Source organism: Podarcis pityusensis, assembly GCF_964106645.2.
Source record: "Podarcis pityusensis genome assembly, chromosome: 7".
Lineage (NCBI taxonomy): Eukaryota > Metazoa > Chordata > Lepidosauria > Squamata > Lacertidae > Podarcis > Podarcis pityusensis.
The window spans coordinates 36,951,278-36,975,541 of NC_138031.1; the positions used below are offsets into that span (position 1 = coordinate 36,951,278).

Sequence of the window (24,264 nt, forward strand, 5' to 3'; positions counted from 1 at the left end):
GATTAAAATAAGCAATAGAATACCCTTTGCAAATTAAATGGTTCAAAAATAAGGTAGATATCGGTATCTTCCAGAAATAGTTGGTATTTTGTAGAATCTTTTGATAACTAGCACAATTTACAATACATGATTTGAAATAGGACATGTCCTATAAAAACTTGGGAATGTACAAGATGTTTCATATGCTCAAGTAACAATTTGTCAGGAAATAAATTATACCCCAAATTAGTATTAAACTACTGTGATGAGAAAAAGTAAACGTCCCATTTAAAAATATGGACACAAATGACAGTCACCTGTTTCATACTTCAGAAATGGAGCCCACTACTTCAAACAATAGTGAATATTGTAGAGCAGTTCAATTCTATTTTGGACAGGGTCTGGAGGGAGGGAAACGCTAAACCTCCTTCATGATTATTCAACTTTCTGTCCACTGTTTATTAACAAATACTTCAAAATAAGATGTTTTGTTGTAAACACTTGTACTCTGGATGGAAACTGCTCTTTCTGTGCCATCCTATAATGCAAGGTAGAATTCTCAACTGTACTCCAAGCATCCAGCTACATTTAGCTTTCAGCCTTTTTATTATCACTGTCAATGAATGGGGCCCTAGTCAAATTAAGCTGCCATTTTAGGTTAAAGACAAGAGCCTCTGTTGTGCAACAGCAGTACAAAAATACTCTAAGCAACAGACACAGCACTCTAATTGGAAAAAATATCAACATCAATTCCTACAAAAAATAGTTAGCAACTGTGCTTTTAACAACAACAACAAAATAATACTCACACATTACTGCAAACTAACTGAATTTGTAATTGGGATAAATCGGCTACCCATGCTGCTAGGATCACAGTCACTAAGATTTTTTGCCTCCGTTAGAATGGATGATCTGCAAGAAAACAAAAAATTGTTCAACTTTTATCTTCAGATTTGTAGTTATTGTAATATGAGATATAAAAGTGTATTTCCACCAGGATAAAAGCTGATGAGCTTCTATTAAATATATATATATTCTAAGGAACACATCTCCTAAGTGGGAGGGGGAGAGAAGGGCCATATCGGTTTGAAATTTTAAGTTTGCAAACCAAAATCTATGAGTAGCAAGTGGTCAAAAAGCTCACTGCAAATGGAAAAAAAAAACCTCACCAAGATCTGCTTGGAAAGCACATTCAGTACTACACCAAACAAAAGCAAAGGCAAAGTAGAATGAGTTGGCTGTTGTATCTAAAAAATCTCTAGTAATTCAAAGGAAACTCCCAGCGCGTTGCTACTTTTCTTTTGTCCATTGTCCGTTTTAAAAGTACTTTAAAAGGAAGGCGTGAGCACTATCCCAAAGTGATCTGGAGAAACTCATCCGATTTATTGCCTATGTGGTAAATCCCACGAGCTTAATGTCCCCCCCGCCTGCCCCACCGCTAGATTAAGGGGGTGCCTCCTAATACAGAAGGGTGTCCCCTTATATAATGCTATCAGGAAAAATGAATGCAATATAATGATGGCTGCTCCTTCTCCCTGTGACCCACTAACAACCTTCCCTACCCACCTCCAGTGTGTCGTCCCCGTCCCCCCGGCACATCCCCAGCGTCCGCTTCCCACTTCCACCAGCCCCACATTCAGCACCCACCCACCAGAGCTGAAGGAGAAACAAAATTCCCGGCCAACCCCATTTCCCTTTATGAATCAAACCTAAACACATACACTCCCTGACCGCCTGGCCTCAAACCACCTTTTCCGCTCACCCTCAAAATGGCCTTGGTTTCGGGAAGGGAGGGGGGAAAACTACGGCCACCAGGGAGACCTTCTCAGCGACCCGCTCTCGATCAGGGGAAAAGACAGAGAGGGGGAAGCGCGCAGGCGAAAGGAAAAGATCGCCCGGGGGGGGGGGGGAGAGGGAGAGAGAGACACACACAGAAAGGGAAGCAGACTTGGTCCGCGGGGTTAAGTCTCCTATTATGTTGTTGTTGCTGCTACTGCTATCGCCTCCGCCACCAGCCCCAATCCAAGCTGCCTGGGGAGCGTCTCTCCCTCCCCCCCACCACAAAAAAACCACACACACGCTTTCTTCTTGGGTTGTTGGAAAACAGTCGTGATCTCCTCTCCCCCCCCCCCGTGTGATTCCCGTTTCACTCCCACCGCCAGCCTCCCCGCTCCTCTCCAGCGAAGACAAATAACCCCGGCACAACCTCGTGCCTCTTCTCTTCTCTCGCCAGCCCCCCCCCCCGCCACTACCACTCCTCCTCTATCATCACCTCCATTTCCTTGGGCTCTCTTCTCTTTCTCTCTCCTCCTCCTCCTCCCATGGCTCCATGTGTCCGCGAGGAGCCCCCGGGTCAAGCTAGCAGGAGGCGGGGAGGGTGGAGGGGGGCGAGGCGGGCGGCCCCCGCACTTTGTTAGCGCTTGTTGTGCTGCCAGGGCCGGGAGCGCTCAGCGTGGCCAGCAGGGCGGGCGGGCGGGCGTGGGGGGGGGGGAGCCTTCCCGGGGAGCCGCCGCGCTCAGCCCGTCGCCTCATCCCGCTCGCCGCGATCCGGCCCCCGCCGCCCCTCCTCCTCCTCCTCCCGCGGAGACTTTCGCCCAACTTTTCCTCTCCTTTTAATCGCCCTCCAAAACTTGCGCTCGAGGAAAGGGAGGTGGGGGAGGGGAGGGAGAGGAGAGAGGTCAGGCGGAGAAGAGCCGCCAGGCTCGCTCGGGCTCCCGCTCTCACCGGCGTGTGGGTTCGTCGCTGCTGCTGCTGCTTCTTCTCCTTCTTCCTCCTCTTTCTTTTCTTTCTTTCCTTCCTTCCTCTCTCCCACCCCCACCCCCCGCTTTACATCCTGGAAAGCTCCTCGGCCGAGGGATGCACATGGACCAGAGAACCAGGCGAGGCTCGCCGACACACCGCGCGCCCCTCCGCTCCCCCCGCCCTCCGCCGGACCGGCTGTGGGCCGCGGCCAGCCGCGCTCTCTCGCCCGGCGCGCCGGCGCTGCCCTCTAGGCTGCCTCCGAGGCGGCTCTGAGGCGCGGGTCACTCACCGGGGTCAGGGCTGGCGCGGCGGAGGCGTCCTCGGGAGCGGACCGGAGGGGGGGAGCGAGAGAGCCGGAGAGCGAGCGAGAGAGCGAGCGCCTCTCCCTCACAAACAAACAAACACAGAGAGAGAGAGAGAGAGAGAGAGAGAGACCCACACACGCGCACACGCACCGGGAGTTGGTTTCGGCCGGGCGGTCAAAGCGAGGCGGGCGGAGATCCCTGACCAGGGCCGGCGAGAAGGGCGGGCGGGCGGGCAGGGGGGTCAGCGAGGGTCTCCGGGTCTCCACCGGGTCCCGGGTCCGCTTCGCTCCTTTGTGTAATTTCACTCGATTCAAGTTTAATCCGATAGTTCCCGAGCGCGTCCGCAAAAGCCGAGCGACACACCAGCCAGCCGAGCGGCTGCCGTTGCTGCTACCGCCCCCTGCCTGTCCGCTCGCCCGCCCCGTCGCTCGCTCGCTCCCTCCGCCCGCCACGAGGCGCGTCCCCGACGCCACTTGCCCTCGCTCCCTCCCTCCTTGCCTGCCTCCCGCGGACGAGCGAGCGGGGCGGGGGGGAAGGAGGGAGAGTGCGCGCGCCCGCAAACCCCGCCCCACAAGGCTACACGTCATCAGCCACCGGCATAATTTATGCAAGAATCCAGCCTTCCTAAAAGGGCAGCGGGGGGAGGGGGTCAGGTCACTAACTCCCTCCTCCGCTTTCTTTCCTTCCTTCCTCCTCTCCTCCCCCCCCCGCGGCCTCCGCTCTCCACGAGGACACTCTCCTCCTCCTCCTCTGCCCCCCGCCCTCAGGAAAGAAGGAAGGAAAGGGAGATGGACGGTTGGGGGAGGGGGGCGTCAAGCGCTGACAGGGCGCCGGGTACACAAGGGCTCAGACAAGTCGACACCCACTTCTTCGCCCGCCGCCCTCAAGCGACGGGAGGGGAAGGGGGCGGGGCAGAAAGGAGGACGGCGTCCAAGACCCAGATATCGACATGGAGATAGCGAGGTGGCGCCCTGCCTCGCCCGCGGGCGAATGGCCGGCCAGAGAGGGGCGGCGTTCCCAGGACTGAGCCGCTCGCTCGGGGCCTCACGCAGCTTAACCTGGCCGCACAGAACACGCCGCCGCTTCAGGCGGAGGGGAGCAACTCCCGCCGGTGTTGTGGAAAAGTTCGGCGGCGCCCGGGAGGAAAAGAAGGGACCCTCCTTCCACAGAGTTATTATGGGAGAAGAAGGGGGCGCGGAGGGTGGGAGAAGCACCTGCGACCGAAAGACTCTCCAAAGGACTTCGCCGCCGCCTCGTTTCTAGGGGAGAATCCTGCCCGCCCCGGTGTGTTCAGTCGTGCTTCCAACCTGCCGTTGCCAATTTCGCCTTAAACGTGTGATCTTCTAGAACCGCGTCCGCCTGAAGGGCACAGTGTTAGTTGTGCACGCGATGAAACAACCGCCATGTGTCCTGTGCTGGAATTGTCCGAGAACCACGGCCCGCCTCCTGCCCGCATCATGGGATGTTCCGTGTCTCTCCCCCCCCCCCCCCATTTAGCAATTTATGGCGATATATAAAGACAGGATCTTCCGTGTGTAGTGGGGGTGGGCAGCGATACTTCGTCCTTACTGTAAAATGATAAAGCGTGGAATAATTTCTAAATTCAAGGAGCCCATGAACGACCAAAATTTAAAACTAGAGCCATTCTCCACAGAAAATACTTCTTTTCGATAAACTTGTGAAGATGGGGACGAACTCTGCTTGCTTCTCTGAATCCAAATCTCTGTTCCGGGGAACAGAGAAAGAATTAATGCTATTTAAGACTCCAATTAGGAGATCAGGCCTGTACCTCTGAAAGGTCCAAAACAGGGCTTTTAAGTGTAGAGATAACACATCCAGGTCAATATTTGACAAAACTATCTGCTAATGTAGTTTAAGTGTTCATGTGAATAGGCCATAAGCATGCTGGCCATTTGCTTATCCTCAGGTTTCATGCTTCTGAAAGTCCCATCACACATGAATGCCATTGCATCTCCCAGCAGCTCTCCAATGAAGTTTTAATTTCTGACTCAAGACTGTGTTCTTGTACTTTATATATACACATATGGTAGACATATCTAGCAGGTGCAAGTCTGAAACATCTGCATGCCACACAATTATTAAAGGCACCAGAGCACTCACTGGATAAGTAGATACCCAACTTAGTTTAGTGGCTCAAGCACTGCTATAATTTGATGCATGGTTAGACTAGATTTCATTCTAAGTCTTTGGAGGTTAAAGTTCACCATTTTAGGCGTTACATGGACTTCATATACGCATAAGATCATAAGTGTACATTACATGTCAATTAGCCCAGAATACTATTCCCTTGTTCCATATGTGCACTATTTAGAATTCTTTCATAATCCAGCTCTGGAAGGGGGTTGGGTGAGTCCACCCATTAATTACATATCTTGTGAGTTCAACACCTGTTGTGAGTAAAGAGTTTTAAACAACTCATTTATGTGTTAAGCAATTCTGAATATACATCTTGAAACATCTCTAGCCTGCATCAAGAAAGCTCACCATTATACTAGCTGCTACTTTCAGTATGAGTTTATAATCTGTTAAATCAGTTAATTTTCTCTGAATTTCAAAATCCAGACCACAAATTTTGTGTCTTGAAACATTGTTAGCTGAAATTGAAGAAGCCAAGAGGTGGAAAAAGTACAGTGTAGCACTTAACATTTTTACGCTGCTTAGTTTTAGATTCTGCTATATGTTATCTTCACACAGAGGCATTACTTTTTCTAAACTGGAAAACAGCATATATGTAGAAACAAACACTTGATTAAGCAGTTAAGAACGTGCTCAATGCTCATTGAAGGAGAGAGGCGAGGTGTATAACAAGCCCCCATCAATTCATGCCTTGGGTACTCTGGAAGCCTCTAGTATTAAAATCCATCACATCAAAATGGAGAAGAGTTTGGAACTGTAGTGGGCAGAAGATTCTGTTCTAGGATTGCCGAATAATAACCCATAAATCATTGCTGAGTTTACAAAAGATCCCAGGCAGAGACAGGATGCTACAGTCCCCAACCCCTCATCCATTCCTCCATTCATCACTTCACCTACTCTCTTCTAGTATTGACTAGCAATCAGAACTTTGGTTTTGCCCCACAGTGTGCAAAGGAGGAAGTGAGCAAAGGATGACAGAGCAGTAGGAGGGGAGGCCAAGCAGATGCATGTAACTTTCTATGGGTAATCTGCAGATTATGTTAGGCAACTATTTCCTGTTAATATTGAGTCCAGGGTGGATGCTAGTAGCTGAAACGATTAGCTGTACGGACAGCTAGAGAAACAGACCGTTTTGGCAGTTGTTCTCAGGTTCATATAATAGAATCTAGAAGAGAAATTGGTTTTGGGTTTTTTCTCTTAACTATTCTAGGTACACTTGATTAGTGTGTTCATATAATTTAACATGACTTCCCAAAATATTCTACTATGCCTACTTGTAAGAGGTACATAATAAATTCAACTAGTCTCTCGTTCTACTGAATAGCTCAGTCCATAGAGCACGAGACTCTTCATCTTGAGGTTGTGGGTTTGAGCCCTATGTTGGGCAAAATAATCCTGCACTGCATGAGGTTGGACTAAATGACCCTCATGGTTCCTTCCAACTCTACAATTCTATGATTCTATGAGTCTCTGCTCACTCCAGAGTTACAAGGATAGAGAGGATGGGAGAACCTATGTTGCTTTGGGTTCGAGGAAAGGCAGACTAAAAATATAATAATGACCAAGATCTCAAATTTTTGTGAAAACTGCTGTGGGTATAATTCACTAACACAATGTAAGATTCCACACTAGGCCTCACAATATATGCTACCCTATATAATGGGAATGTGGAACAAATTTGTGTCCCATATTATTCCCATCACCCTTTTGATCCCAAGGGGAATACCAAAAGATCACTTAACATAGATTAGCTACGATTTTCCATTAAAAACATTAATATGTTATTTTTAAAAATTAGTTAACACTGTTGTTAAATAAAAAGGTAACTACTGTTTTTAAATCAATTTTTTTATTACTAATATTACAAACATGGAGAAAGGGAACTAATCTATATTTATAGAAAATTCAGTATTTTAAAGTCACAACTGCAGATTGCGGTGGTTCATAATATAGTCTTACAATGCAATCCTATACATGCCTACTCAGAAGCCCCACAATGTGACTCACTCCCAGGTAAAAGTGTATAGGACTGCATTTGCAGCAAGCAGTGTCAATACAATATTTGAATTACTGGTATACACAAAAAGTATTTTTTTCAGGATAAGCTATATACCAACACAGAGTTAAGCACACCTAAGCCTATTGATTTCAGTGGTCATTAGAAACTTAATGCTGGATGCGTATATAAGTAACATGTTACGTGCAGTGAGGGCCATGAATGCATACTCACCTTTATTGCTACTGATGGCCTTTTCACAGTAGCAGTATGAACTGATTCCTCAAGTTATTTCTTCTGAAAGTGAGTTGACTGTGGTTTCACCAAGTATGGGTGTTCCCCACCCACTGACAGTACACTTTCAAGCTACAAAGCCTGCCACCCACTGCCCAGACAGGTACTGCTTCCAAGGCCCATGCCCCAGCTCTACCTCTGCTGCATTCCATTCATCTTTCTTTCAGATGCACCATTTTCAAATGTTTCTCCCCAGACTACATTTTCATCACCCAGGCCTACTCATAATTCTATGGCAACAATTTATGGTCCCTGTCACTGCATATGAAGCAAGCATGTAAGTGCACACACACAACCATTCATACAAGGTCATGCACAGAAAAAACCAGCGCTTACATTTCAGTGTATAATTGTATATTGCTTAGAATAAGTATCATAAATACACTTTGATCACCACTTCTCTTTTAGTGGATCCTTTATTGTGGCCAAAGTTTTGCTTGCAAGGCCTTCTTGGTGTTTAGGTTGATTGTTTTCATGCTGGAAAAAAGGAATAATGGAGAAGTGATAATGGGAAGATAAAACATACCAGGAAAGCATACATACCAGTCCAGAAAAAAGACATTCCCCACCTGAAAACTGAATGGTGAAGCAAGAACATGTCTTATTTCAGTGACATTCAAAGATTTCATATTAGCCAGATCCTTAGTGAAACCTTCTCCAAGTATACAGAAGCGTCTTTGGAGTAGATGCAGCAAGCTGTTCCAGTATTTGACCTGCTGATGTGGACATCAGACAGCTGATGGAACACAACTTCACTATGAAGGAGCAGACACGTGTGCTGCTAAGCTGGATTCATGCCAGGTGTGAAAACAGTGTCAGCTTTTCAAAAATTGTATATGTGATCACTGCCTCCTCTGTGTCTGTACACATCAACAAACTACAATTTGGATTTAAACGAGGAAACAAAGTTTGTCAATCATACTGCAATTAATTGGTTCATGGCAGATTCAAGAACATAGATAATGTCTACAGGATCCTACTCTTGGAAGAAAGATTCCTCCTTCTAATACATAGAAGCTGATCTGTCTATTCACTAAGTGACAAGTAATTCAACATGGCATCTATGTACTGTCATGGTTTTCACATATTACATGACATGTCAATGATGTATTTGTAGCTTCCTAGGAAGACAACAGAATGCAAAGAGTTGTTCAAGCAAATAACAGGTTGAACCCAGTCAAATACAAAGCAAATATATTCCACAGTGTTGTCAAATCAATCCTTCAGCGAAACAAGCCAAGAAATCCATGTGCAAAATCAAGTCTTCAAAATGTTCACAGCTTTAAACAGTTTGAAATTTAATGCATAAAAGTTTACATGATAAAACATGCTAGTATTCAAGATATCACAAGACTCTTTGTTGGTTTTGCTGCAGCAGACACGGCTATTCCTCTGGAAACTCTTATATATTTACTATTTTACAGAGCAGGGGCTCCCTTTTATTAACATACATACATCTATATATGTGTATATCTGAAGATACATGGTACACAGATTGAAATGCTAAGCCCAGTTCTATTCCATTGCCCTTAGACTGGACTTCTGTTGGAAGTTCTTCTAAGTGTTTATATCAAATATATTTACCATATTTTTCCATGTATAAGACTAGGTTTTTTAACCAAAAAATTAGGTTTAAAATTGGGGCTCGTCTTATACACGGGTAGTGCTGAGCGGTGTTTTCTTAATTTGGAGTCCCCCAAAATAGCGGGTGTCTTATACACGGAAAAATACGGTATATACATAACTGAGAGCCTTTGTCATGGCAAGAAACAAGTACACTTCATGATTTCTTCAAAACTGGAGCTTTTGCTATCATTCATCATAAAAATCACAATTATTATTTTAATGTAAAATTATAAAAGACTTGTCCACACTACTTTGAAACAATCATTATGCATTAATAATGGCAGCAAAGAAGTAACTGAATGCAAAACAAAATAGGAGGCTAATTCTTATTTACTTAGGATACTTTATTTTAGCTAACAATCTCTGCTTCTATAGAGAATTAATTCTGTGACATGCAGAATGGTTACACTGACTAGAAACTATTCCTGAGGTGATTCAGCAAGAAAAAAATCCAGTAAGAAGTTAAGATTCTGTTCCCAGGATTGTCCCAGAGAACATTATGGAGAAAAATGATTCTCACATGATTTCCAATGGTATACGCTTGCACTACCACTTCAAAAAGCTACTAAATGAATAGAAAGTTATGTCATAAAAAGCCCAGGGAACCTACAATTTGATTTTTTAAGAATAATTTCAGAATAATTGCTTTAAATTGAGTTGTTATCTTCCCCTCTTGCATATTTGTTGTCAGATTTTTAACATATTAAAAAAAAATATATTATACCAGCAAAAATGACTATGAGGTACTAACCTAAAGGGATAAGGGAATATGGCACTGTGGCAGGGATGGGACCAAGTGAAAGGGAGAGGACCTGAAAAGGCATCATGCTCCAGTGCAGGATGTTTCCAGGTGGATTACTTAACTTGTGCTGTGTGCGTGTGTGATATATATATATAGTGTGTGTGTCTCAGGAAGTGTAAGCTTGAGTAAAAGAAGAAGTTAGCTGGAACTGGATTGAGGTCTAGGGTAGTGTTGTGACAAGCAAACTTCCTGAAATGAGAAGATGTGACCAAGTTCAAAAGATCCAAAGTGAATCACTCAAACACATTGCAAAATCTGCTGCAAGAAATGCTTTTGCAATTGCACATAATAATCTTGTGCATGAGATTTGCAAAGTCTGCTTGCATATATACAATACAAATATGAAACTATGCCAAAAAACAATTCCTTAAAAAAATACAGTAGTTATCATTTAGAATATATGAAGTAGGTCAAAGCACAGGGAAAGAAGAGGACAAAGTTATAATAAGTTAGCTAAATAAAATTGCCTATTCTTGAAAAACAGGTTCTCATCGGGAAGAGTTTCGGGGAAACATTAGTAAGGACTGTTGATGACAGATAATAAAATATGTGCTTAATGGCATACTGGTAAGAAGAGGAAAAGGGTTTCATAACCTGCAAGAGAGAAGAAAAGAAAAATGTGTAAGAACAAGCTGGATCCTGCTCCATTGTGTCTGAAACACATCCTCGTCATTCTAAACCCTTTGGTCCAGACTGTAAGAGCACCATCCTCCCCACTTCCACATTAGGACGCCAAGCCCATTTTCCTCTGGTTTGTAACCTCTTCCTTTCCTTACTTCGCAAACACCTCTTAACTTCCGCTCTCCAAGGTGCCTCTCCCCAACCCACAATTATCTTCCCACTAAGCTGCACTCACCCCCCCCCCCCCCCAGTTTGGGGTGCGCTCCTAGATCCCCACACCCCCTTCCCGGAATTTGGCTTCCTTCCCAACTCTTCTTTAGAAGCCACCGATCATATCCAGGGCTCGAGACTGCACAGCCTTGTTTTGGGGGGGTGTATCTTGCGCGCCCCGTTTCCACTCCTCCTTCCCTCCCTCCCTCGCACACACCTATCGCCGAGTCCTCCTTCCTCCTCCCGGGATTCCATTTCCTCCGCCCCTTGTTCCACTCCATTTCTTACGTCACAATCTCAGGGTTTTCCTTTTCCCTGACGGCACTTTCGCCCGCCGCGACGATTGGCTGTGAACCGGAGCCAATGGGAAAAGGCACTCCCCCCCCCCCCGAGAAATATATTCTCTGGGTTGGCGAGGCGCGGGCAGGTTCCCCGGTCCTAAGGGAGGGCGGGGGGGGGGTCAGTTCGAGAAGTGGGCGGGGAAAAGAGAGACAGAGACAGAGAGAGGGGGGAGGGGAAATCTCAAGCACCAGGTGGCTCCGGGCTAATCCCGTAAATTCGCGAAGAGGTCCTCCTGCCGATTTAAAAGGGCAGGCGCAAGAGCGGCTTGCAGGGGAGAAGAGGCGGCGAGTGTGAGCCCGAGCTCTCGGCTGCTGAATTTCCCTGAGGCGGGAAAGGGCGAAGTCGCCTTATTTCAGAGCATCCCTCCGCCACACACACACACTTCCCAGCCACCCCCCAGAGCAACCCTCCTCCTCTTCTCCACGCGCGAACGAGACCGTCGTGCGCCCCGCCCCCCATGCCTCACAGCAGCAGAGTTTCCCCGCGCAACAGTATCCCACGCAGGAAGCAAAAAACGCCGCCTCAGCCAGGGAGTCGCTCCCCCCCCCCGCCGCCCTCCACACACAACAAAAGCCGCCGTCCTCCACAACCCTTCCGGGCGACCCGGGCAGGAAACCTCACGAGGAAACGGAGACCCCACCCACGAGCGGCAAGTCCGCCCTCCGCCTGCCTCCTCCTCCCCGGAGCGGGACGGCGGAGAGTCCCTCGCGCCTCGCCGGCGGTTCCCTCAGCAGGACGCCCACAGGAAATGGGAGAAGCCGCCGCCGCCGCCGCCGCGCTGGCTGGCAGCCCTTCCGCGCTTCCCGCAGGAAACGCCGCCGAGCTGCTCACAAAAGAGCGCCCGCTTCGGCACCTCGCGCGCCTGCGGACCCTTTTCGGCCGCGATCCTGAAGCACGTTTGTATTCGGAAAGCAACCCCGTTGGGCTCAGGACAGCGGCAGAGTCGTGACTCTGCAAAGGCTTCGCTTTCTCTGCCGCTTTGAGAAATGGCTCGTGTTTTCCCCCCTCTTCCCGCTTTGCAAAGGAGGAAAGAGGGTGCCCTGGCAGAAACGTTTGTCTAAACTGGCAACGTGGCCAGAAGTGTGATTTAGGAAACACAAAAAAACCTGGCATTGGTCAGATCTGTGCAGAGTTTAATCTCGCGCAATCTTTTCTCCTTCTCTCGAGTAAGTTGCTCTGGAAGCACCAGGCCCCAAAAGCAGGCGGGCGGGGGGGCGGGGACGGGACTAAACAGAAGATGTTGCTGGACTCCAAGTCCCATCACCCGGAGTCACAAGGCCGAGAGGCATGAATGATGGGAGTTGGAGTCCATCACAGTCTGGAGTACCACAAAGGAAAGGTAATCCAGACCCTCCAAGTGTCTCTATTTTCCAGGGATGTTCCTGATTTAGAGAAGCTGTCCGGGTTTCTGATATGATCTCAGAAATGTCCTACTTTTCCTTAGGATGTCACTATTTTCATTGGAGAAATGTTGGAGGGTATGGCATTATCCGACTGTCAAGCCGTCTGAAGGCAATCCTGTATAGGGAAGGTTTTTAAAAAGTTTTATTATGTTTTTATGTATGTTCAAAGCTGCCCAGAGTGGCTGGGGCAACCCAGTATGAAGTATAAATAGTAAAATTATCATTATGGAATGGGACATCCCTTTTCTCATCAGAGAAATGTTTGAGGGTATGGTAATGTTTCTTGACCCTTTGCATTGAATAAAAGTAGGGGGGAAATGAGAAGTCACTGTGAAATTAGATTACAGTATTCTGCATTAAATTAAGAGACTGCAAAGATTAGGGATACTGTACATGTGGAATATTATTGATGGGCAGTTGTCTGGTTTATGCTGCACATTAAATATGACTTAATAAAAAATAATTAACTCAGATCTAGACTGAGTCTTTTGTACTTAAAAATGGAAGAACAGGTGGGAGGGTGCAAAATGTAATGTCAGCAGCACCCATGGCAGCTGTTGCTGTTAACTGCAGGTTGTGTGTGAGTGGTACTGTCTGCAGGAAGGAAATATTCAGATAGCTTAGCTGGTTATGATAATGTCAAGGTTTCAGGTTCAATCCCTGTATGGGACAGCTGCATATTCCTGCATATATGATCCTCAGGGTCCCTTCCAACTCTACCATTCTTTGATTCTATGAACAAAAGAGCCCACTGGATCAGGCCAATGGCCCATCTAGTCCAGCATCCTACCAGATGTCTGTGGAAAATATGCAAGTATTCTAAACTAAATACTATCACAGCATCAATTTGTACAACAGCATTATTATACTGGCAGTTTTATTTTCAGTTTCTTTCCTAATTATCCTTATCATGGAATTTACCGTTTTCACGAGTGCCGTGCCCTGGGTTACCTAGCACTTCACACTAGTGTTCTGTGGCCTGTTCTAATTTATGGAATTTACCGTTTTCACGAGTGCCGTGCCCTGGGTTACCTAGCACTTCACACTAGTGTTCTGTGGCCTGTTCTAATTTATGGCCTTTAAATGACTTGGGCCTAACACATCTTTTCTCACAACTGAAGCCCAAACAGAGGCATTTGCACTGTTAGTTCAATAGTTATAAAATCCATGTGCATTGAAGGTCACCAAAGCCTGAGCTTAAGGTTCTCTCTGCAGTTCTCCTAAAACAAAAGTATTGGTTGGGAGGTACCTTATTTTGAAACTACCGGTAAATTGTATCAAATAGCTCCTACTATTGATGTCCCTCCACAGTTCTCACATGTGATGGTGTCAGGCACACAAGTAATTATCACTGGCTGCATAAAGAATCCTTTATTTCAGATGCACAATGCAAATGAAGAGCCCACTAAGTGTGAGCAAGGAGCAGAATTTCAAAAACAAGGGACATAGACATGTAAGTAGTAATGGGCAACCGTCCTTTGACTCAGTTTAGAACTGCACTGGGTAAACCAAGCTATTACAAAAATCAAGAAAGAACTTCCTTTTATTCACCGCACCCAGTTCAGAAATTATAACCTGCAAATGCCTGGATTCTGCTCATTTAGCTGGCTGGCAGCTGCCTCAACATAAGGCCTTCCTTACTTCCTGGTTTGCTAGCAGCAGTTGCCCATCCGTTGATAACATTACAAGACCCAAACTTGGTGAGATCTGGACTCAACTTGTAGTGTGGCAAGAAACTTTGAATAGATGTGTATGTATTCTGTACTCTCCTCACCCCATGTTATTCTTCATCACTACAGTGGTACCTCTGGATACGAACGGGATCCATTCCAGATCCCCGTTCGCATCCTGAAGTGAACGCAACCCACGTCATTTTAACCGTTTGCGCGAGCAGCAAAACCCGGAAGTAACGCATTCCATTACTTCCGGGTCGCCACGGTGCGCAACCCGAAAGCGCTCAACCTGAAGCATATTTAACCCGAGGTATGACTATAGTTCTAAACATATTTAAGGAATGTTAAAGCATTTGCTTTATGTGGCTGTGGATAAGTTGAGAAAAAGGTATGTGAGTAGCTTCCTAATATTGCAGTTGTCTACCAAAATTTACAAGGCCAGTCATGCCAAACAGAACATTTGAAATGTTTTAGTGCTTAAAAAAAAAATCAAGACGCATTTATGATTATTTAAAAAAAAAAATCTAATGTAAAACTTCATTAGTCTTTTCACCTATGCAAGGAAGGGCTGAGGTCCTTGAATGTTGTATACAAGGGCACATTTAGTTTCTAAAGTGAGCATTCTTATCTATAAGAAAAGGTGATTTATTTAATTACACACCCTTTGACAGAACTACAGCCCTACTTAGTGGGTCACTTTCACCCTCTCTAGTCAGCACTGTCTACAGTGAGGTTTTCGTAGCAACACGCTTTTAACTCAAGCCAATTCTACAGTAGGAAAAACTTTTCAGCTGCTAAAGCAAGCAGGGAATAAGCCACTGGCTCAGATCCTCCTTTACTGTAGCCTGAGTAGGGTAATATACTGTAATTGGTTTTCCACATTTGCCAAGAGTCTGTTTCCTCTTATCATCCACAATATTTAACACAGGGCTTGTAATAGGTCCAAAAATAATAAAATCAGTCCCAAGAATAGAAGTGATAGATCCATAACATGCTGCTTTTTGTCATGGTCTTGGCTTTGTTAGAGTCTGTTAGTAGTTTTATTACCAAATGATGTGGTTTCTTTCATGCGCAGCAAACCTAGTAAAGACATTTCATCAGCTACTTACATAGTACCGACATGGATTATTTACAGACTGAGACTTCAGTGGCACAATAAAACAAAATTAGTATGGTATACTATTAACAAAGTTACGATGTAGTTAGAAAAGAAACTCTGCACCTCGACCAGTGAAAAAGGAGCAGTACAAGAACATATGTATATAAGCCTCCTCTTGGGAGAAATCACCAATATGTGGAGTTAATTATATTTTTGTGTATGTAAGAATAGTTATATAATTCTTTTTGCTGCAAAAAACATACTTCCCCTATATTTGTAGTATGGTTTTAATATTTTGTAGTTTTAAAACTGCATAGCTTGTCTCATATTGAGGCAGATAGGAGATAAAGGTATTTTAACAAGTACAGATGACAAAATATGTAACTACAAATGCTTATACTGCAACTCTAAACCTGCTTACGTGGGAGTAAGCCTGACTGAAATTAGTGGAAATTATTGAGTAGACATGCACTAGATTCTGCTGTTATTTAGAAAGAGTACATTACATTGAAGGGACGTGGGTGGCGCTGTGGGTTAAACCACAGAGCCTAGGACTTGCCGATCAGAAGGTCAGCGGTTCGAATCCCCACGACGGGGTGAGCTCCCGTTCCTCAGTCCCTGCTCCTGCCAACCTAGCAGTTCGAAAGCACGTCAAATGCAAGTAGATAAATAGGTACCGCTCTGGCAGGAAGGCAAACGGCGTTTCCGTGCGCTGCTCTGGTTCGCCAGAAGCGGCTTAGTCATGCTGGCCACATGACCCGGAAGCTGTACGCCGGCTCCCTCGGCCAATAAAGCGAGATGAGCGCCGCAGCCCCAGATTCAGTCACAACTGGACCTAATGGTCAGGGGTCCCTTTACCTTTAACATTACATTGAACTCTAAAGTTAGTCTAAAGGCAGGGACTGGGAACTTATGGCCCTCCATGTTGTTGGATTCTAATTCCATCAGCCAGCCAGCATGACAAATGGTCAAGGATGATGGGAGTTGTAGTCAAACAACAGTGGAAGGCCACAGATTTTCCAACCCTGTCATAAAATGCATACAAACTGTATGTAAATGGAAACTCTGGAATACACTTACACCTAAGAAAAATGTATCTCACTGCTGGGGTCTCTTCCTACAAAGCTTCAGCCATGGAGTTTTCTAGTGGCCATTTGATCTGATGTACCCACTTCTATGCAAATATAAACATTGCTTTTTAAAGTTCCATTCAGTAATATGGAGCAGATTGACTTGGTGCTTGTAATCACTATGCTACTGTGGCAATGGCCAACTATGTGTATGACAGATCTCATATGTACTGTCATAACAAAGTTCTTTCATCCAACCATATTTTCAGTACCTACAAAGTTTCATAATGCTAAAGCAACACCTCTAATATATCTGATGTATAGATTTGACAGGAGAATTAACAATACCTGTTGAGAAACAATAGTTTGAAGTACAAAAGTCTATTAGCTGCTTAGTACCAAATCTGCAATAGGTAGGCTATGAACCAGCTCAAGCAAGGTAGAATATGTACCGTATTTTTCTGTGTATAAGAAAATGTTTCTTCCAAAGTTTTTTCATCAAAATTTGGAGTCATCTTATACACTGGAGCATTTTCTCTGAATTTGGCATGTTCATTATCCCACACACTTCATTCAATTCAGTCAAAGGGTGGTGAGGAGTTATAGCCATTTTTTAAATTTCCTCATGAGCAAATGGAGGATGCAGAAAGGTGGTTTTTTTGTAGCCTCTGAAGTGCTCTGGAGTGAATGAAGCTGCTTTCTAAAGCAACAAATCAGAGTCTAAACAGTCTCTTGTGGTTGATGTAAGTGTAAGAGAGGGTTGTGGCTATCCAACACCAGACACTTTTCAATGAAACCAATTATCTGGACACAGGCCTGGTTTTGGCACTGAAACAGACCTGGTCATCCCAATGAATAACCTGTCAGGAGAGGTCCAGGCTTTTAAGTTAGGTTTGCTTTTAAGTTAGTTTGCTTACATCAAACTAGCCTTTAATGAACTGCACCAGCTGCTTTTCCCTTCTAGCCACAATCTGAAGTAGTAGAACTAAACTTGAAAAACACCAGAATGAGGCCTCTTCCATAGAAGCCTACCCATGTTTTGAAAATTTCTAATGAAGGTCTTCCAAGTACCTTCTTTAAGTGTGTTATGTAACAAAGAGGGTTTTTTCAACATTGGTGCCTAGAATATGCTAGCTTAAAAGGTAACCTAGTACCTACACTACAGTGGTACCTCAGGTTAAGTACTTAATTCATTCTGGAGGTCCGTTCTTAACCTGAAACTGTTCTTAACTTGAAGCACCACTTTAGCTAATGGGGCCTCCCGCTGCCGCCGCACCTCCGGAGCACAATTTCTGTTCTCATCCTGAAGCAAAGTTCTTAACCCGAGGTACTATTTATGGGTTAGCGGAGTCTGTAACCTGAAGCATATGTAACCTGAAGTGTATGTAACCTGAGGTACCACTGTATTTTTCTTGGCACCAGGTTAAAACATTTCTATTTTTCCAGGCATTTTAATTTGTGCCATACCTCAACCTGCCATGTTATGCTTCTGCTTCATATTATTGTCCATGCTGTCATTTTATTTATCCTCTTCTCCCAGGTCTTTGATTAATTAAACGATCTATGGCTTTTAAAACGGTGTGGGGCTGTTATTGTTTGTCGCTATGGTATGCATCTTTATATTGTAAAACACCCTGTGATCTTCTGATGAAGGGCAGTACAGAAATTTAATAAATAATGATAATATTGCTTATTTTAGTATTGATAGAAACAATCATTCACCAGCCCCAAATCTGTTGGATGATGATGCAAATATTTTGAATAAACAGATCACATTTAAGCCACCCTGGGTGCCTTTTCAGCTGAAGAGAAGAAAATGCTTAAAATAACTAAATGCTAAATTGTGTGCACTGTCTTTGAGACTATACACATGCTTGCAATTAATCTAGAAATGCATTTGTGAGTTCTTGTGCAGTTGTATTATTATGTAAGGAAATATCACTTGTACAAGATTAGCTTAGAAATGGACCTTAAATACACTTTAAATGTGTAGATTCAAAATTGAAAAAAAATTACAAACCTTCACTTTGTTAAATAACGTTTTTTGGGGTGGGGGTGATTTTTTAAATGTACAAAGTAGTTCTCAGCAACAGGCACCAAATGGATAAGCTTTGTTTTACCTGTCAACAAATAGTTATTGGCTCCTTGCTAAGTATGGACTGGTCACCATCTCTCTGATTAATCCACCTCATGATTGCTGTGAAGCTCAAGTGCTGCTCTGAACTCAGAGGAACGAATGACATACAGCTGTAACGAATAACTGGACTCCAAAATGTGTTCTTCAGCTAAAGTATGCCCACCAAGACAACCTAAATATGGAAGAGCGAGAATTGTGGTATTCCATTTGAACATATCTATAAATAGTTTACCCTGGAAAACCCAGCAATACAGATTAGGGTCAAGAAAAGATGCTCTCATATAGTCAAAGAGTGCCATTAATATTCTCTACTTGAAATATATAATTAAACAGGAGTTTATTTTGCAGTGATGTATACTAATTCATTAGAAGCATGGGGGAAATTGGAAAAAATCATGTGGAGTACAGCACTAAAGCATTTCCAAGTTTGGCCTTAATCAGGATTTTCAATCTGGCAGTTTTATTGTCACACCCCCTTCACAATAGACAAGATGCTTACCATATTAAGATTACAAGTTGTCACCAAAAAAGAAAAAGAACCAAATCAACTTTACACAGCCACTGTACATCTAAGTTGAAAAACTATCCTTGATGGAAATATACCTAGAAATGAAGAGGCAAATAACGTTTTAAGAAATATGAAGTCTTCATAATGTGCCATTTTATGAGTTTCAATGCTTCCTGTATTTTTCATTCATTATAATATGTTTAACCTACATAATTAAGGCAAACAGCTAATCCATTTCTGAAGAGGTGCTGTGGAAGTTGTGAGCAAATAGCAAACATTTGGCATTAAAATAGGCATATGTAGCTTCTAATACTATACATAAAGCATTTTTTGGACTCTAGGATAATGACAAAAGGACAAACATGCTAACAATGTCAATAAGGTTTAAAATTCAGCATCTAAGCAAATTCCTAATAATGCTTCTGTAGTTCCAAGCTCTAAATGTATAGAGTTTATGCAAATGCATTAAAGAATTATAGCTTGGCAAATACACCCAAGCAAGTTATTAAACTATATATACAGAAAGTAAATGATAAATACAGAAAAGAGTCCTTCTGTTTTTCTTTAGAGCCTTGAAAATGGACAAGAGTTGAAGACAGTTCTACAATATTAAACATTAGGAAACCACTGTAGTTGGGCAACCTAACTACACAAACTGATTAAAATACTCAGATGACTTTGTAGTGTTTAATACAGTTCGTAGTCAAGGGCACAAGACAACATTTAACAAAAAATAATCACATCAATTGACTTAGAAATCAAATGGAAATATAGATATGAATACAATCTCCAAAACCTGTCTTTTAAGTGAACATTAACCATTTATTCAAAGTTGTACAAGAATTTGAAGAATAAAGTCTTCTGCAACATGATGCCATCTTACAATAATTTCATGTCGTAGTTGAAATTGAGCGGGGGAGGGTGAAACAAGTTAGTAGGCCCCTTCAGGCAGCTAGGAAGTAAAAATAGGTTCAACAGCAGCCTCCACCAGCCTGTTGTCCTCCCTGATTGCCTGCAAGTGTTGCATTAGTAGCAGCATGCTGAGGGCCGATCTTAATGCCATTTGCCTGAAATAATAAAAGTTGAATGCACATTAATATTTTTGGAACACTGCCACAGGCTACAGCGTTTTAAAGTAGTTAATCTACTTCTGATTTATGAACATCTAAACTTATTGTCTCCTTTTCATGATAATCAAGCTGTAGGGGGGAAATCCTATTAAAAACAATGTCTGGTAGCAATTAAGGAAACAAAAATCAAGAATAGGATATATTATTTCATTTTTTCACCATTTCTGTACAACAGAATCCAATAGTCTATCCTTGCCAGTACTAATGTATATAGCATGGGCCAAACCTATACACAAAAGGTTTTCAAACTGTTTCATAACAGTAGAAATTCTTAATATGCCTAATAAACCTTTGGTCCCACCAAAAGAAGTAAGTTCAGGTTTCTTCTGGTCTCACACAGCAAACCCTTTTCTTCTTTTGACTGCATTTCCTTCTATGTTGAGTCAGCTGTACAGACTAAGGGCATACAAGTGTTCTGTGTCATCAATAATTTCTATGATCCCCAAAGACATGGCAAGTTGCCAAGAACCACACACAGAGTAGTTCTTTCATTCATCAAACTTACACTTATATCCTAACCCACACTCCCTCAAGTGGATTTTACCTAAAAATACAGCACTTTAAGAAAAGTAATACAGTAGCTTCAGAAATTAAGCTCTTAAGGAAACTTTGCGTCACAGTAAATCTCAGATTTATAGTGCTTGGCAGTTGTTCTGCAACAGTAGTAGCCTTGGGGTTTCTGGCACTAGCTCAGTATTGACAGCAGCTGATGTGGTTTCTTTTCGCTCTTTGACTCCTCTTTAATAAAAAGCATGCCCTATGGCTCATTGGTTTTGCCCCCTCTGGGCTGGTAGCAACTTCTTGAGGAATCAAGGAGCCAGACTTGGCACTGAGCCAAGTAAATAGCATGCACTGTTGGCTCTTGACAGCATACGGCAATCAAATCTCCATAAGGCACAGTAAAGCAGTCAGATTCTATATGAAACTCGACAGATACAACAAGCATTCTTTTTCAGAGCCAATGATTACTGTCCAATATATATGCTATCCACTGCTAACTTTAAACCATATGTTCTTTAGTTATCAGATGAGAATGAGATAGTTCAAATGGTACTAGGGAAAATAAGGAGAGACACATAGTATATAGTGTAACCCTGCCTTCTCATGCTGGTCTTGTGCTAGTCGTACCACTATTCCTGATAATCCTAGACCCTGCCACACTTCATTTACACACATCCAGGGGCCTGCAGCTCTTCAGGCTCTTCAAGGCACAGCAGAAACATGCCCAGCATGAACAGGGGAAGGTTATAATATGTGCTGTTATGGATAAACCCCTCTCATATGCAGAGGAGGCTGGACAGAACTAATACAAAATGAGTAATACAACTTGTGAAGATGCAACGTTTGCTCTAAGAAAGCTTCATTTTCAGAAAGTATTGCATGTGCCAAATTTTAAATTTAAGTAACACTGAACAGTTAGATTTATTTGGTTTCTTTATATAAAGATAGCCGTTAGACCCATAAGAAAATAGTTGTCATTGAAGACATGGAGCCTGCACCTGCTGTCCAGCCAAAAAAGCTCCTCTCCACCCCATCACCCTGTTTACTATCTAGCCTGATGAAGAGTTCTGGAGAACCTGAAAACTTGCACACTATTCTGTGATATTTTGGTTGGTCTCAAGAGGTAATTGCCCTAATATGGATTTGGTGACATTGTAACAAAGTGAATTCACTCCATCACTTTTATGAGCTGACTATCCTGTTCAAATAAGTTTTCCCTTGACTTGTGGGCACATGCTGGTTTTCAGACAGTTTCTATTAGATAATAAAAATAATTTCTCAACACACAAGACCACATTCAAATTAAATATTCACTACCGGAGACTGATAATCTTCATCAGAGAAAACCAGTAAGGTGATGTCACTTTGTGAAAAATAAGCACAATTTAAGAAAAGTAAAACCAACTCATATTAGTTTCCCAGTATTTAGTCTCCAGAAGAACTGAGAATAAAGAAGAATGACAACTCTGAAGACAACCCTGCAAAGCGGTTGCCCCTTTTCTACAGTCTCGTAAATGGAGGAACCGTTGCATGGTCATACTGGAACCTCCAAGATGCTGAGCAGATGAGACCTCTCTAAAAGTAAGTGCATATGACAACTTTGCCAGAGATGTGAGTTTGTAACATGAAGCATTTTACTGAGCAATGTGTTTCAACAGAAAGTAAAAATGGAGGAAGGTCTCATCTGACAGTTAATATCCTCTAGGTCTGAAATATTAGAATTCTATTTCATCACAGCCATTTGCCAAATAAAAGGCAAACAGGAAATAACATAATAAAATGTACTACACCTAATAAGGGCTGTATCCCAATATAGTTTTTAGATATTTCCAAAGATTGGATGTGCCTAATGGGGTTTTACTTTTATTCTTTTAGCAACAGATCCCATGAAAAACCACTAACTACTTTTGAAATCTCCCTCAGTTTCAAAAGTAGTTTGCAATGCAGCACACAGTCTGGTTTTCAAGAAACATATGCTCAAAGCTCCCTAGGATGTATGAAATGATGTGTGTGGTTGTTTGGATTCCAGCCACTAGCTTCCCAATTAATGAATCAGTGACCTAGAGATGAAAGACTAGCTCTGACCATCCAGTCTATGACAATCTGTCATTTTCAATTAAGGAAGTATATTATGAGACTTTGAAGAACATACCACGGAGATCTCAGCATGCATCAATATGACACCCATGAACTAAAGAATCTGCAGACATGGATGGTATGTACACCTATTTGAAATATGGTTTTCAAATCTCTCAAAATGAGCAAAACTAGAGATGACAAATTCCACGTATATAGAACCTAGCCATTTAACACCTCAGTCTTATGGCTACTGACTTAGAAACAAATCCCAAGTTCAAGAGGCCTTACTCTGATGTAATTACACATAAGATGGCATGCTAAATCTTGAATATAGTAAAAATTTCATGCGTCTCATATTTATTCTGTCTCTGACAGTACCCAACTCACATGTGGCAGACAAATTATCCTTTTGACTACTCATTCTTACTGGGAAAATGGTTTCTGAAAGTTGCTGATATCATATGGAGAAACGGATACAAATGATGGATACTTTTTCTTTGGAAGATTTAAAGTTGAGTCTTGGTTGGAGAGAGGAATTTTATACTTCATACTCCACAGTTCTAACTATATCTACCCCAAAACAGAGTATACAAGGAGCTCAGCATACGTTCAGTGTGTGTAACGAGCTTGGTGCAAGATGTGAGAATTGTTATTTTGTTTCTTACATCATTCTAACATTTGAAGAACTTACCTCATTATTAATGTCAAAAACGCCTTCCTGTATTTTCTCATAGATTTCCTTTGCTGTATTAATAAACGCCTGAAAAATAAATAATAAAATTTGAGGCTTTAAACCCAAATTATGGATATGTGCACCTCATAAATATAGCACAATAAAAGCACAGAATTCTTGTCCCAGTAAAGGTAGGGGGTGCGTGAATCTCCCAGTGAAGATGACATGAAGGGCTCTCCAGTGCCTGCTGGAAAGTCTTGCAGGAAGGGGAAGAATTAGGATTGTGTGTATGTATGCAACAAGATTAAGCAGAGCCCCCTCTTTGCACTAAATGGGGATGTTTCATAAAGAGGGAAAAACTTTTTCCCTCTTCCCATTCTCTAGAAAGTGCCCACTCCTTACTATATAGCAACTTAGCAACTTTTTAAGCAAACTACTTGTGAATCTAGCCCATAATGTTATATTCTAAGTGGCTATGCAGAGTCTCACACGGACAATTTTTTGTACCATTGGCTATCTGATCCTTTGCAGCATTGTTCATGTATTTCTACTCTCAGCTTCCTGTTACTTAACCAGGTCCTGAGTCACAAAACGATCTCACATTTTTCCATGACTGCTAAGTTTACTCAGGGGTCTTTAGTGAAGTTGCTTATATAGCTATAGTAAAAAAAAAAAAAAAGGAAGTATATGAACAATATCTACAAGATACATAAGTGCAAGAGTGTTGATCACAACATCTATTGAGTAACTTCTGTGTCTTCACAGCACAATGTCTGCCTATGTCCACAGAACTAAGTTCCTGTTGATCCTTATCACCCTGAACTTTTATCTCATCCCCCTGCTCTCCTTCCTTGCATTTTATCATTAGGCTTCTGAAACTGAATTAGCTTTAATATTGTTTACACAGAAAGCAGTGT

General features: G+C 43.0%; 2 protein-coding genes and 1 long non-coding RNA gene across 11 annotated transcripts in view; all 3 read right to left on the bottom strand.

The window, feature by feature from the left end:
• The window catches only part of CHD7 (chromodomain helicase DNA binding protein 7), a 145,186-nt gene extending 141,711 nt beyond the window's left edge, over window positions 1-3,475 (bottom strand). For 2 of the 8 annotated variants that reach the window (XM_081013251.1, XM_081013250.1), the window contains exons 1-2: window positions 3,177-3,475; window positions 789-891 (exon numbers count right to left, since the gene is read on the bottom strand). The gene's annotated coding sequence lies outside the window, so the exon portion shown is untranslated. Of the gene's footprint in view, window positions 1-788; window positions 892-1,741; window positions 1,800-2,251; window positions 2,344-2,703; window positions 2,777-3,010; window positions 3,146-3,176 lie in introns of those variants that run through there. The other 6 variants (XM_081013244.1, XM_081013247.1, XM_081013245.1 and 3 more) reach the window with 6 other exon arrangements.
• Window positions 3,476-7,805: 4,330 nt separating this feature from the next.
• Window positions 7,806-11,166, bottom strand: LOC308481367. Of its 2 annotated transcripts, XR_013988584.1 has the most exons (3): window positions 10,950-11,166; window positions 8,043-10,495; window positions 7,806-7,950 (listed from the first exon to the last, which is right to left on the bottom strand). It is a non-coding gene; the product is annotated as an uncharacterized lncRNA (long non-coding RNA). The 2 variants fall into 2 exon arrangements; XR_013988585.1 differs by lacking the exon at window positions 10,950-11,166 and having other exon boundaries at window positions 8,043-10,939.
• Window positions 11,167-18,893: 7,727 nt separating this feature from the next.
• RAB2A (RAB2A, member RAS oncogene family) overlaps window positions 18,894-24,264 on the bottom strand; it is a 32,853-nt gene continuing 27,482 nt past the window's right edge. Inside the window, exons 7-8 of the mRNA XM_081013650.1 lie at window positions 23,366-23,434; window positions 18,894-20,031 (exon numbers count right to left, since the gene is read on the bottom strand). Coding sequence (XP_080869776.1) covers window positions 19,936-20,031; window positions 23,366-23,434 — 165 coding nt within the window. The 3' untranslated portion in view covers window positions 18,894-19,935. The remainder of the gene's footprint in view (window positions 20,032-23,365; window positions 23,435-24,264) is intronic.